Here is a 13,250-nt window from a genome sequence, read left to right as displayed (position 1 = left end):
TGCATGCATTCATCATTACATTCATACATTCGTTATACAGTATAATTGATCCATCTATCAGTGAATTCATTCATGAGTGCATTCATTCACTCATGCATTAATGCCTTCCTCAATTAATTCAAACATCCATTCATTCATACGCTCATTGGAGGACTCGGGGTGACCTTAATCCTCCTTAATCCACTGCGGTTAACATCTGCACAGATAATATCTCTTGCATGATAGCGTGCGGCCCAGGAGGAGGGCTCGCAGCGTGCAGTGCTTGCAACCAACGAAGGTGCACGATGCCTTGGCCACGCTGGGAGTGCAGAGGCAGGTTCAATCAATGCACACGAGGCATGCCACCCCTTGCCTGCATCTTGTGCTTGTCAGCCTGCGCCGCAATCCTACAAAGCCGCACGCAATTCCACTACCTACTCAATAATACTCAACACCGTACTATTGCAACCCGTGAGTAGTTCATCGGCAAAACTCAACCGAATATCCACAATGGTTTTCTCACGGATTAGTGAAGTATTTTTATCTTCGTATCGGCACAGATAAACACGAACCTGTCTGACACAGTGTTACAATTACGATTTTATCAATTAGGATTCAGGCCTGTTCAAAAAAGTGATATAATTCCAGGAGAATTCAGGCTCCTGCCCGAATTGGCAACCAACTCTAGTTGTTTAAAAAATACACGCACATCAGGGGCGGTTTCTTCATTAGGGCGATTGGGCGACGCACCACCAATGTCATTCAACCACAGAGTCACGCTAGCCGTCACTGTCAGCCTCTGAATATAGTCCAATCAGCGTCATGTCACGTTCTGTGGAGTACCGCCTCTTTTTGGGCGATTTCACTCTGGCTGAGAATCGCCCCGAGTGGCCCCATAGACTTACATTCAAAGATGTTTTTTTTTTCGAACGGGGGGCGCTGCAATGCATTCTCTATGGCTTCCGGGAGGGCTTGCACTAACGTGCTTACGTCATCATACGTAAGCACGTTTCATCCAACAATATAATTTGTCGCCACCTAGTGGAATCTTTAATAAAAGAAACTTGAGTGGATTGTATTAATAGTGAGTATAGAAACAAACAAGATGTATTGTAAGAGTCACTTTATTTTTCATTAATATTAAAGAAGTGAAGTTGCCTTTACATGCTTAAGCTGTTAATGTATCCATTGCATGGGTGGACCTTATCCTTATCAATCATCCAGACATTTGTCCCCCCTGAGAGATTTTGCAGGAGCCGCCACTGACGCATATGGTATGTCGGCGGGGGGCGGGGGTGGGGGCAGGGTTTGGAGGTGGCAGCTAAAATGCAACTCAAATACTCGAATAATGTGGTTCATATATATTTGCCTCCCAACCCATAGGGCTCTCATAGGGCTCTCTGAACTGTATAAAGTCCTGCAAGATTGTCAAAATGTTATGTTTATGTCACGAGCACAGACATAGAGACTGTCCTAGGCATAGATATGCAACGTAACAGCATTAGGCTTAAGCTCAGGTGCAATGGACAACTGGGGAATTGGTTCTCATGAATTCTAATTGGCATTTGGACAGCTGATGCCTGGCATGTGGCTGACAGGTTGCACACATATAAGAAGCAAGTTTTCCTAACATTTGACTGTAACTGAAGCGAAGGTAATTAGCATTAGAATGATGCTATTCTTGATTCACGTTGCACTGTACAATGCATGCACGTATGTCGCTAGTCACTGGTGCTTAATAATGCATATTATCTGGCTGTTAATACAGGTACACGTGTAATAAGTCATTTTCACAGCAAAGGACCACATCAGTAGACTATTGGGACGTTGAGCAGATGGATAGAGGAGACCAGTGTTTGGGGATTGGTGGCTAGAGCGGCGTTCTGTGGATCTCTTTCTGCGCATTTTTCTTCAGTTCGGCGGTGCGTCTCTCCCAGCCCTGACGGATGTGAGTGAGTGGCCGGGCCAAGCAGGGCAGCGCCAGCAAGAAGCGGAGCACCAGCACGGCACAGGGCAGCAGCAGGGAGACCATGTAGGAGTGCGGCATGCCCCAGCTGTATGAGTGCACCGAGAGGAAAGACGTGCCTCCAAAGCAGATGGTGTGAGCAGTAACGAGGGCCAGCCCCAGGTAACCTAGCGTCGACTGAGAATACAAGAAAAATGGAGAGAAAGAATCGCATGAATGCGTAATGATATTGCACTGCATCGCCAGCAAATGTTAACCCCTGTCGTATCATTTACTTGTGCCAGTTTTAAGTTAAAGAAAAATCCCCCCCCCCACCTCCCGTGTAAATTAGACATGTGGATTAATCCAGCAAGGGTTAACATAAAAATGTATAATCTTCACAAACATTCCACTGCTCAGCAGTTCACTGTTAATGCACGTAATGCTTCGTAAAGCTTCTTTTGCACACACAGGAGTAAGCAAAAAACTGGAGCAATCCTTTTTATGTGAACGTTAGCATATCACTTATCTCCACTGGTGTATTACGCGCTATTGAAAAGGACGGTTGCTGCATGACTTGTGCGTAAGGAGCCTGGTTAGAATTTGTAATGGATCTAAGGGATGTAATGGTCTTACCTCAGTATAGGACATCACCTGCTCGTGATCTATAATTAGTGCGCTTATGCAACAGCCTGCATTAATCTCGGCAGGAGATGTAATTTAACTATGGAACATGGAACATGTAGGGGAAATGTGATGTCAGATTTATCTTCCGTTTGTCACTCAGTAGAATATACTGTATTCAAATTCCATTATATAGTTTAGGATTATTTAAAAAAATATTTGTGCCCTTGTCCAATTAATTCTGACCGAAAATAAATGTATATTTAAAAAAATTGCAAACAAAAATTTATTTTTGCAATGTTTCTCATGCGATTCCAGGAATTACAAATATCTCAAAAAGGATTAAAATATTTTTTTGCAAGCCTGCTTTTCAACCCTGCTTCAACCCTATGTTAGTTCGTGAAACCCGGCATGTAAGGATATATAATTTAATCGATAAACTTGTATTCTTACGCTCACGATTCATACGTAGAATTGCTCACTGGAAAATAGATTATTTATGATTTCTGCAAATCATGTACATATTGAACGCTATTACATCTTAGCAAATAGAATAACGAAGGAGACAAAAAAACCCACAATAATGCAGAAAGTTATCAATTATGGAATGCTACTCTGCATTGTGACGATTAATTAAATTATTTTGATGGTTAATCATTCTATATGTATTGGCTGCACTATTCATACATCATGTCATTTGATCTAGAAAAAAACTTTTGCTAATGTGATGGTTAGTTTGCAAGGCAGTGCCGTATTAAACCGTGTTTAAACGATCCGGTTTAATTGAAGCGGAGACGAGATAAATAGATGCGAAAGCTGCATTTTGAGCCATTCAGCTGTCGTGTACACGCATTTTCAGGAACAAAACGTCCCATATAATTTAATATTGTGTTTGTGTACTGTTTACCTGCACAAAGCGGAATTCCCTCCAGTTCAAGCTGTTGCCCACTGAAGGCAGTGAAACGATAGCCTGGACAGCGAGAACACCAAGCCCAAGGATCCCAAAGGCAAGGTAAAGCTCACCCTGCCACAATTCCAGGTTAGACGTCTGGGTAGTCTTATTGGCAGCAATCTAGAAAAGAAATTAGTCAGGGCCAAAGCTGTGTCATTTTCACGAAACATTAAGCAATACTTCCAAAGTTTTCGCTCACGGGAAGATGCCTCAATATTTTGAAAGTAAAAAATGGGAGATGAAACTTTTTCAATAATTACAGACCCATGAGTCTTCTGTCACATGTAAAGGCATTGCTAACGACGATGTTAGGAAACCAAATCATGCATAGTTTAGAGGCCAGGTAATCATACAAGCAAGTTGGATGTATAAAATTATTGACTACCATTCACCACATACATACTCATGGTTCGATCCTGGAAAAGGCTTTTGTAGAAAATACATTTGTTTAAATGGAAACTGATTAAGTAATCAAGGCCTTCACAAATTAACGTCTAAACGAAAAAAATATATAAAAATGATCAAATATTGTCTGTCGGATTTCATCGCCAATGTTATTATTCAAAAGTAGTTTATTTTTTAGTTCGACCGTGTATGTATGCCAATTTACGGACATAAAATAATTGAAAAGATATAACAGCTACATTTTTTATGATGAAAGTAAAAATGTACAAATCAGAAGAGATAAGATATTTCAAGCAGATATGATATCACTCAGGCTATTTATAGGGACTTTACAATGATTTCTAAACATTGGATGAAAAGAAACAAAGGCATAAACATAAATGTTGAAAATAACAACCATATTAGTTTTGTGGATGACAAATTAATTGCAACAACAACTACAAAGGAACTACATTATTATTACAGATCAGATTCAAAAAGTCATTGGTTGGGACAAATTACTCTGTTGTTGCAAAACAATAAAAAATACAGACATACTATGTGGATAAATGAAAACATTCATTAACTTATGCGGAGTGGTTTTGAGATAGTATCAACACAACAAATTGTGCTTCAGGGAGCAAACTATCCATACAGACAAACAAAAAAAATGGATCCCCAGAAATTCAACACAATCAACTCCGTAACATTGTGAGCAGTTATTATGGCAGTAAACAAAGAAATGAAACAAACCGGCTAATTTACCTGATTGATTATTCTCTGTGTAGCGCTATCTATGATGGGTTTTCGGATGGGCATGACGAGCGTATAAACCGCATGCAGGCAGCCCAAGAAGAAGGCGGCGATCCCCAGTTGCTTGCGGCACCGCAGCCAGCGGTCGAGCCAGCCGGGAAAGCGGCTGTACTTGGTGCCGCGATGCAGCTGCACCAAGCCGGCCAGAACGCCGGGCAGATAGACCAGGGCTAGCATCACGAGCGATGCGCATGGGAACGCATTGTTGGGCATTTGGATGGCGAGCTGGTAGAATGTGTTTTTGTCATTTTTCAGGTAGTAGTACAGGACATATATGACGGTGGAATAGATGTAAAAGAAGGCCACAACCCCCAGGGAGAGGGTTACGGTCAGCCTCCAGGTCGGGAACAGCTCCAGAGGGATGTTTTCCAATTCCTGAGATGCTGCCAGTGAGCCTCGGTCCACTGGCATAAGGCCCATACGGCTGACTAGAGCCTGCACTTGAGTCTTGGCATCGGGGTCATCACCGCAAATAAAAACCTGTGAAATGATAGTCCAGCGTGGCTAAATTGTGACAGGGCAGTGAATATAGAAGGGAGGCTGTTGACCATAAATACGCACACAAGGCTGCTCAGCCAGCAAACTCTTCAGTGATGACTCGAAGTTGAAGATGTGCAGTGTCAAACAATACAGCATTCTGAGTTGAGAAATGGCCATTTGACCCTATGCCACCACTCAAAAATTCTACTCGTGCTTCTTGCTGTCAATAAATAGGTGCATGTACAATTATACATGATTGATGTATGAACACGGTATTTCGTTTGTTATGCAGACATTCAATTATTTAATGATCAGACATTGTAAATAATTAATGCAAACTACATAATCCATAGCTCATTTATTTGTGAGCTTTTAGGCACAAACCTTGGATATGATTCAAGTACAAGAAATAAACAGCGAAAGTTATAGTTATTATTTTTGTTGTGGTAATAAAAGATCAATGCCCTTGAAACTTAAAGATGGTCTGCTGCTGTTAAATTATTGCTCTATCAGATGTAGGAGATGTGTGGTGGTGCACGCCGCTAACACAGCATCAGACTTTAGAGATCGGATTGATGGGTCAAGTATATATACAAGGTGTATGCCATACCCCGCCCCCCTCTCCAGGGTATACAAGGTGGCCAGTTGATGAAAGCACGGAAGGTAGATTGCTATCCTATCTTAATGGGTATTTAATGTTATTTTGCTGTACGTGTGGATCTCATCCGAGATTTTAACACAATACTCATTCATAGATTGATGCTTGCCCCGAGCTCTCATACTCTGATGGTGCATTGTCCTTGAGTTGTGCGCCTTTTGGCGTCATCTGGTCCAACCCATATGAGACTAGGCTCGAAGGAAAGCTGTCTCGGGTGTGGACCAATCAACTTCAAGGACAGTGCACATTATCAGAGTTATGTCTTTTGTTTGTATTTATGACTGCAGGTATTGCGGTCTATGCAAACATGACTCCTTGCAAAAAGGTGTCAGTTTTGTTGCCAGATAGAAGGGTAAATAACCAATTATCATATTTTTACTGGCAAATGAGGTCCCCATAGTGTAGATGCTTGCCCCGAGCTCTCATACTCTGATGGTGCATTGTCCTTGAGTTGTGCGCCTTTTGGCATCATCTGGTCCAACCCATATGAGACTAGGCTCGAAGGAAAGCTGTCTCGGGTGTGGACCAATCAACTTCAAGGACAGTGCACATTATCAGAGTTATGTCTTTTGTTTGTATTTATGACTGCAGGTATTGCGGTCTATGCAAACATGACTCCTTGCAAAAAGGTGTCAGTTTTGTTGCCAGATAGAAGGGTAAAGAACCAATTATCATATTTTTACTGGCAAATGAGGTCCCCATAGTGTAGATGCTTGCCCCGAGCTCTCATACTCTGATGGTGCATTATCCTTGAGTTGTGCGCCTTTCGGCGTCATCTGGTCCAACCCATATGAGACTAGGCTCGAAGGAAAGCTGTCTCGGGTGTGGACCAATCAACTTCAAGGACAGTGCACATTATCAGAGTTATGTCTTTTGTTTGTATTTATGACTGCAGGTATTGCGGTCTATGCAAACATGACTCCTTGCAAAAAGGTGTCAGTTTTGTTGCCAGATAGAAGGGTAAAGAACCAATTATCATATTTTTACTGGCAAATGAGGTCCCCATAGTGTAGATGCTTGCCCCGAGCTCTCATACTCTGATGGTGCATTGTCCTTGAGTTGTGCGCCTTTTGGCGTCATCTGGTCCAACCCATATGAGACTAGGCTCGAAGGAAAGCTGTCTCGGGTGTGGACCAATCAACTTCAAGGACAGTGCACATTATCAGAGTTATGTCTTTTGTTTGTATTTATGACTGCAGGTATTGCGGTCTATGCAAACATGACTCCTTGCAAAAAGGTGTCAGTCTTGTTGCCAGATAGAAGGGTAAAGAACCAATTATCATATTTTTACTGGCAAATGAGGTCCCCATAGTGTAGATGCTTGCCCCGAGCTCTCATACTCTGATGGTGCATTGTCCTTGAGTTGTGCGCCTTTTGGCGTCATCTGGTCCAACCCATATGAGACTAGGCTCGAAGGAAAGCTGTCTCGGGTGTGGACCAATCAACTTCAAGGACAGTGCACATTATCAGAGTTATGTCTTTTGTTTGTATTTATGACTGCAGGTATTGCGGTCTATGCAAACATGACTCCTTGCAAAAAGGTGTCAGTTTTTGTTGCCAGATAGAAGGGTAAAGAACCAATTATCAGATTGATCAAGTTTTCCAATGCAGGAACGTCCTGAAAGTCCTGGAGGTCTCGAGGCTTTCGTGGCTAAATTAATCCCACATTACTTTGTTATATTGATATTATGAAATTCCACTTCTGGCTCAGGACTACCTACAGAGATCTCATCTGACATTGTACTGTGTAGATTTATATCGTGCCTTAGTCTAAGGCGCTTTACATTAATAATATAATTGAACATAAGGTGATCGTGGTTAAAAATAGAGAGTGGGGTTATTAAAGTGGCGGTGTAGTTATTCTGACACTTGGGAGGACGAATTGGAGTGGCTAAGAAGGGGTTGAGGTAGGCCTGGACAGTGGCCTGCAGACATTTGATCATTGCCTCTCTAATTCTGTTGGGTATCTCACAAACAGGGGCACCGCTGCTGCAGAGAGTGCCGGGAGTATGCGAACATCACCTGCTTGCTGGAATTCTCCAGCCCTGACTGCAGGGCCCATGCCGACAGCGTGTTGAGACCTTTCACCACGTGCGCCCGCGGGAACATTTTGGCCAAGTGCTCGGCATTGGAATCCTCATATTGCCCCTTGTGCTTGTTATTGCTCAAGTCCAGCAGCGTCTTGCCAGCGAGGTCTCCCACTACATCGGGGAGGGAGCTGTAGTGATCCCGCATGACAGCTATAATCACCAGATCAGCCTCGCTAGCGGCATCAGCGTACGAGGCGATGCGGGAACTTGCGGGAAGCAGGGAGGACGCAGCCTCAGGGTCGCGGCTGCCCAGCACCACGGTGATGCCCCTCTGATGGAAGCACATGGCCAATGAACGTCCCATGTCTCCCATGCCCAGCACGGCAATGTTCCTGCTATGTTTCTTCTTAGCAGCAGCTGCTGCTGCTGTTGGTGCACACTCGCCTTCGGGTGCGAGAGGAAAACCGCCGATATTCCCAGGTGTCTCCATACTCTGCGATGCAGATATGTGGGAGAAAAACAGAACGCAGGCACAGTAATTCATCGTTGGAGTTTGATTCTGTAAATAAACGCAGTTGCGTAGGTTTTAGTGCTTGTGTTGTGTCACTCTCCGATGTGTTTTGGCAAATTCTATTCAGACAAGCTGAACAACACGCGGTAGAAGCCGAAAACACATTGAGGGGCTAAATTAATAATGTACTCTTTATTAATGTCACCATATGTGTGTGACTATTGAAAGAACAACACCTCTAAGGCATTTTGGAAGAACACTAACAGAGGTAAAATACCGATGTAATGTTGCATTATGTGCGTTTTACAAATCACTGGAAATATATAAAATGTATCAATGTTTCACGGCTATGTCTTTACTTTTAACATTTTAAATTGTCGACATTTTGCGGCTCATTGTTTGTATATACATCGTAGATCAATTGGAACAGAATACTGTTATATTTAACAACAGTAAAGAAATAATTGACGTAACTATTTCGATAGCGCTGTAACACGGGAAGACAAAAGCGATTTAGAGGTGAACCAACCACGTGGTATTGAAGAAAAGTGTTTCTATGATTAACCACATCACATACTATTAATCAAATACCATTAACGAACATCAATTGCCAATATACCTAGCATTTTTAAATGATATAAAGGCATTACACTCTTTGGAAATGTATGAAGTCATCCAAGCTCTCACAAATAAGGGCCTAAATCATCTATGATATAGATAATTTGTTATAACCATATACAAGAAGGCAACAGCTACGCTGATATTACATAAAGCAACAATATATACGTGAAGGAGTCGGACAAGGAGACACGCTTTCACCAAAGTTATTCATACCGACATTAGAAGTTCTTTTAAAAAACGTAATTGGAGAAACAAAGGCATAAATATGAGTACAGAATATATTAATCATCTCAAATTTTATAATTACATAATCTTCATTATCACGAAGGGGGAGGAACTGCAATAAATAATGGAATACATTAATAATCAGGCTGCAAAGTTGAGCTGAATACAAGTAAAACAAAAGTCATGCTCAACAAGCTTGTTAAACAATTGTGCCCCACCAACATTTTATTCGTGGGACACAATTGGAAAAACATCAGAGTTTCGTATACTGTACTAAACTTGACTTGAAGCGTTCGTGACTGCAGGAATTACTCTTTGGTTCTTTCGGTAAAGTCATGTAGAAAGAAAATAAATTAAATAATAGAATACGACGTTTCGATTGCAACACAAGCAACCGTCATCAGGTAGAACTACATTTTAGAGAGAGACAAAACACAGACACCGAGACACACAGACAGACTCACAAGCAGAGAGAGAGAGAGACAACACAGAGACACACAGCGAGACGCACAACATCGACACACAGAGACCCAATGCCCCTGTGTCAAGTAATTCCTGTAGTCACGAAAGCTTCAAATCAATTTTGAACCACCTCTACGGGAAGGATTTAAGTTTGTTTTCTCTCTCTCTGTGTGTCTGAGGATGTAAGTTGTTTCTCTCTCTCTGTGTGTGTGTGTGTCTCTGTCAAATTTCACACTTAACTTCAAATTTAGCAATCTTCGGAGAGGCTATGTGTTAACTGTGTGTTAGCCGACTTTCTGTTTTGCATTGCATTACATTTCCAATTTTTTTTCTAAATTTTGCTTTCTCAAACTGTCTATTTCTCTCTCTAAAATATACCAGGCTCCCATAGGTCCATTCGCTCTTTCTCTCATTCGGTCGCTTCGCGGTGGATTTCCACACAACTCTCTCTAAAATGTACCAGTCTTGTTGGGTCTTTCATTGACATGCTAATTTCTCTGCTCCAGCAGCTGCTCCAGCAAACCCACCTCTCTCTCTGCCCCCCCTCTCTATTTAAGGCCTCGACACAGAGGCATTGGGTCTCTGTGTGTCTATGTTGTGTCTCTCTCTGCTTGTGTGTCTGTCTGTGTGTCTCTGTGTCTGTGTTTTGTCTCTCTCTCAAATTTAGTTCTGCCTGAGGACGGTTGCTTGTGTTGCAATCGAAACGTCGTATTCTATTATTTAATTTATTTTCTTTCTACGTGACTTTACCGAAAGAACCATAGTTATTGAGGGTGGATCTGGATCAAAGTGAGGAGAGTAGGCTTTTGAAAAGTTGAACATGTTACGTGAAATTTTTCGATTTAAAGCTTTTGTGACTGCAGGGATTCATCTTCTTGGTTCTTTCGGTAAAGTCACGTAGAAGGGAAGTAATAATGAGACACTACCAAGCTTGGTAGTGTCTCATTCTTCACCTGAAGATGGCTGCTTGCGTTGTAGCCGAAACGTCGTGAGAATTATTTTATTATGTTTTATTTTTTATTATTTTATTACTTCCCTTCTACGTGACTTTACCGAAAGAACCAAGAAGATGTTATGTGAAAGTTTTCAATCCGCATTTTGGTAGACATTCCATTGTCTACATACGTCAACATTACATTAGTGGTAAGTCAGAATGAACGATGTTTACTTTGAAAATATGTTTTCTTTCAGTACATCATTTATGCCGTATAAATGCATTCAAGTGAATAGCTTATTTTTAGGATTTAATATTTTATTATTTATACAAATGCTTTCGATTGCGAGCTACATTTACATATTCATGACAATTTGGAAAACACAATAAATAAATAAATATAATTAAATCAGAGTAACATTATTTGTCTGCAAAAATAAACATTAAACATTATGTTTGCTGTAAGGAGCAATCCCGAAATACAATTCGCGAATATTTACCAACGTATACTATTTTGACAATTATATTGTACTTATATTTACTCTGACACAACAGTATGAGATATGCGGGTTGACTGAATTCCTGCAATGCATTTGTCAAAACATTCTGCCATGTGTGCAAGTACCTAGCTTCACGTTGTGGCCTTGGACATATGCCCCTGCACCACACAGACTAGCACACTTTTCGTGTTGTAAATTATGATATACCACTCATCCCTGAGAATTTGCTCCATCCTATCAGACCTTGGAAGTTAAGCTTGGTGTAACCTGGAACCGCTTGGATGGGTGACCACCACCATGCATAACACCGACAGTGTAGGCTCTGCAGGCAGTCGAGGAGGGCAGTGCAACAACATTCATTGCTGTCTCGTTGTTCCCCCCCCAACTTCATTAACTCGGACTGACCAGCATGGTGAAGTATGGTCAAATAATCTTCTCTGCCTGCATGGCCGTGGAGCAGATTAATACTTAACCCAGCGAGGCAGTGGTCTGCCAGAGAGCTGCACTTACAATCTAAAGGCTGCAAGTTCACATCTCAGGGGTCAACTCAGTCCGCGGTCACCGCTTCAGGATCGATGTAATGAATACCACTTTGGTCGAAGTCAACACTGGTTGCCTTGGACAGAAGCAGCCCTCCATAGGAATAAATCATTTATATCACTAGATTAGAGCGAGCAGCCAATATGAACACTACCCAATGTTAAATTCAGTCGGTAGGTACGTTGACATTACAGTATTTATTCTGAGAGGAAACAATAAAACATGTAAAGAGGTGCAACCCTGCAATTCCTTCCTCAGGTCACTGCTGGCAGAAGAGCCCCCACTAGATGTCTAGATGTCACGAGATGTCAACCACAACCAATCCGTTGATCGACGAACTGTGATGTACCCATCTGTTCTGCTGGGTGGACAGAAACATTTTTTTAACTGTAATGCCGGCTGAACGAACTGTCAACATCTGGATTGCAAGTCCATTGTGCTGACTGTTACACTACGGAAGCTTCCCTATCCATTGGGGCCATCTGCAAAAACAACTGAAAAACATTTTCACGAAACAAATTACAAACCTTTGAAGCAAATATGCAATGTTACCTACCTCTCTTCAGCTTGTGTACAGAGATTTGTCTAAGACGATGACAAAAACAGCAAGGATCAGCGTTGCGGATGAATAATCCAGAGAGGAAAAAAATGGAACTGAGAGAAAAACAGCTCGAAGCCTTCCACAGGATAATACAGTAAATTATTCAGAAATGCATTTATAAATTAATACACTTCCAGAACATGACAGAGAATTGCAATAGTAGCCACTGGTTTTTCAGGATTAGGTGCGGCCTCTCAGTACATGTATAACTTTGTCAAATTTACTTTTGACCACAGAAATTACTGGATGATTTTATGGAACGATAAAAGGGAGTGGCATTCATATTTGGGGTTTTGGGTGGAGTGATGTGGCTATGCGGTATGTGTTGAATGTTGGATTTTGAGCAGAGGCTAGCCAGCAATCTCCACAACCCTCTATTTATCCACTATTAATTTACTAATATGTTTATTTACCGTTATAAGTTATTTGACCATGCAACCCCTGCTAGGATGTTGTAAATTATACACCTAAGGTCTTCCCTGAAACATAACTTTCTCAATGGGCTATAACCATCAAAGGGAAAGTCTTTCCATGCTAAAATGAACATGCAGCTGTGTTTCGATTAGCACGGGTGGCTACGTATGGTGCGAAAAGAAGTTCAAAATACACACGTGATCCTGAGCTTGTGGCTGAAATGCCACATTCCTACAATTTGAACCATTCTACGGATAAGAAACATTGTAGGGGTTAGTCATAGAGATAGCTTAAGAAATGAAGAAAAAAACGAACAGGAGTCATTGATGCGGTTATTAAAGCAAAACAAATTAAGTGCAAATGGTCATGACACAATATGAGAACAGAAGATAGATATCATCTGTTTAGAGGAGACTGAGGGAAGACAAAAAACAACAGAGGAAGATAGCAGAAGAGATGACCATAGCAAGACAACATCTAAGAATTTGGAGACCACGACTGGATCAGAGCAACTAGGGAAGGAATAAATATTGGGAAGGCCTTTTCCCAGCAGTGGGATGGTAACAACAACGAAAAC

General features: G+C 41.6%; 1 protein-coding gene across 1 annotated transcript; it reads right to left on the bottom strand.

The window, feature by feature from the left end:
• Nucleotides 1-1,356: 1,356 nt before the first annotated feature.
• On the bottom strand, nt 1,357-12,375 carry STEAP4 (STEAP4 metalloreductase). The gene is made up of 5 exons (XM_061556733.1): nt 12,215-12,375; nt 7,858-8,358; nt 4,650-5,177; nt 3,456-3,620; nt 1,357-2,122 (listed from the first exon to the last, which is right to left on the bottom strand). The coding sequence occupies exons 2-5, from the start codon at nt 8,353-8,355 to the stop codon at nt 1,850-1,852; spliced, it is 1,464 nt and encodes a 487-aa protein (XP_061412717.1). The 5' UTR covers nt 8,356-8,358; nt 12,215-12,375; the 3' UTR covers nt 1,357-1,849.
• Nucleotides 12,376-13,250: the final 875 nt, after the last annotated feature.

Source organism: Lethenteron reissneri, chromosome 23, assembly GCF_015708825.2.
Source record: "Lethenteron reissneri isolate LAM-NWPU_2019-01 chromosome 23, ASM1570882v1, whole genome shotgun sequence".
Taxonomy (NCBI): Eukaryota; Metazoa; Chordata; class Hyperoartia; order Petromyzontiformes; family Petromyzontidae; genus Lethenteron; species Lethenteron reissneri.
Note: the sequence above shows the minus strand (reverse complement) of the source record. Positions and strands in the feature narration are given on the sequence as shown.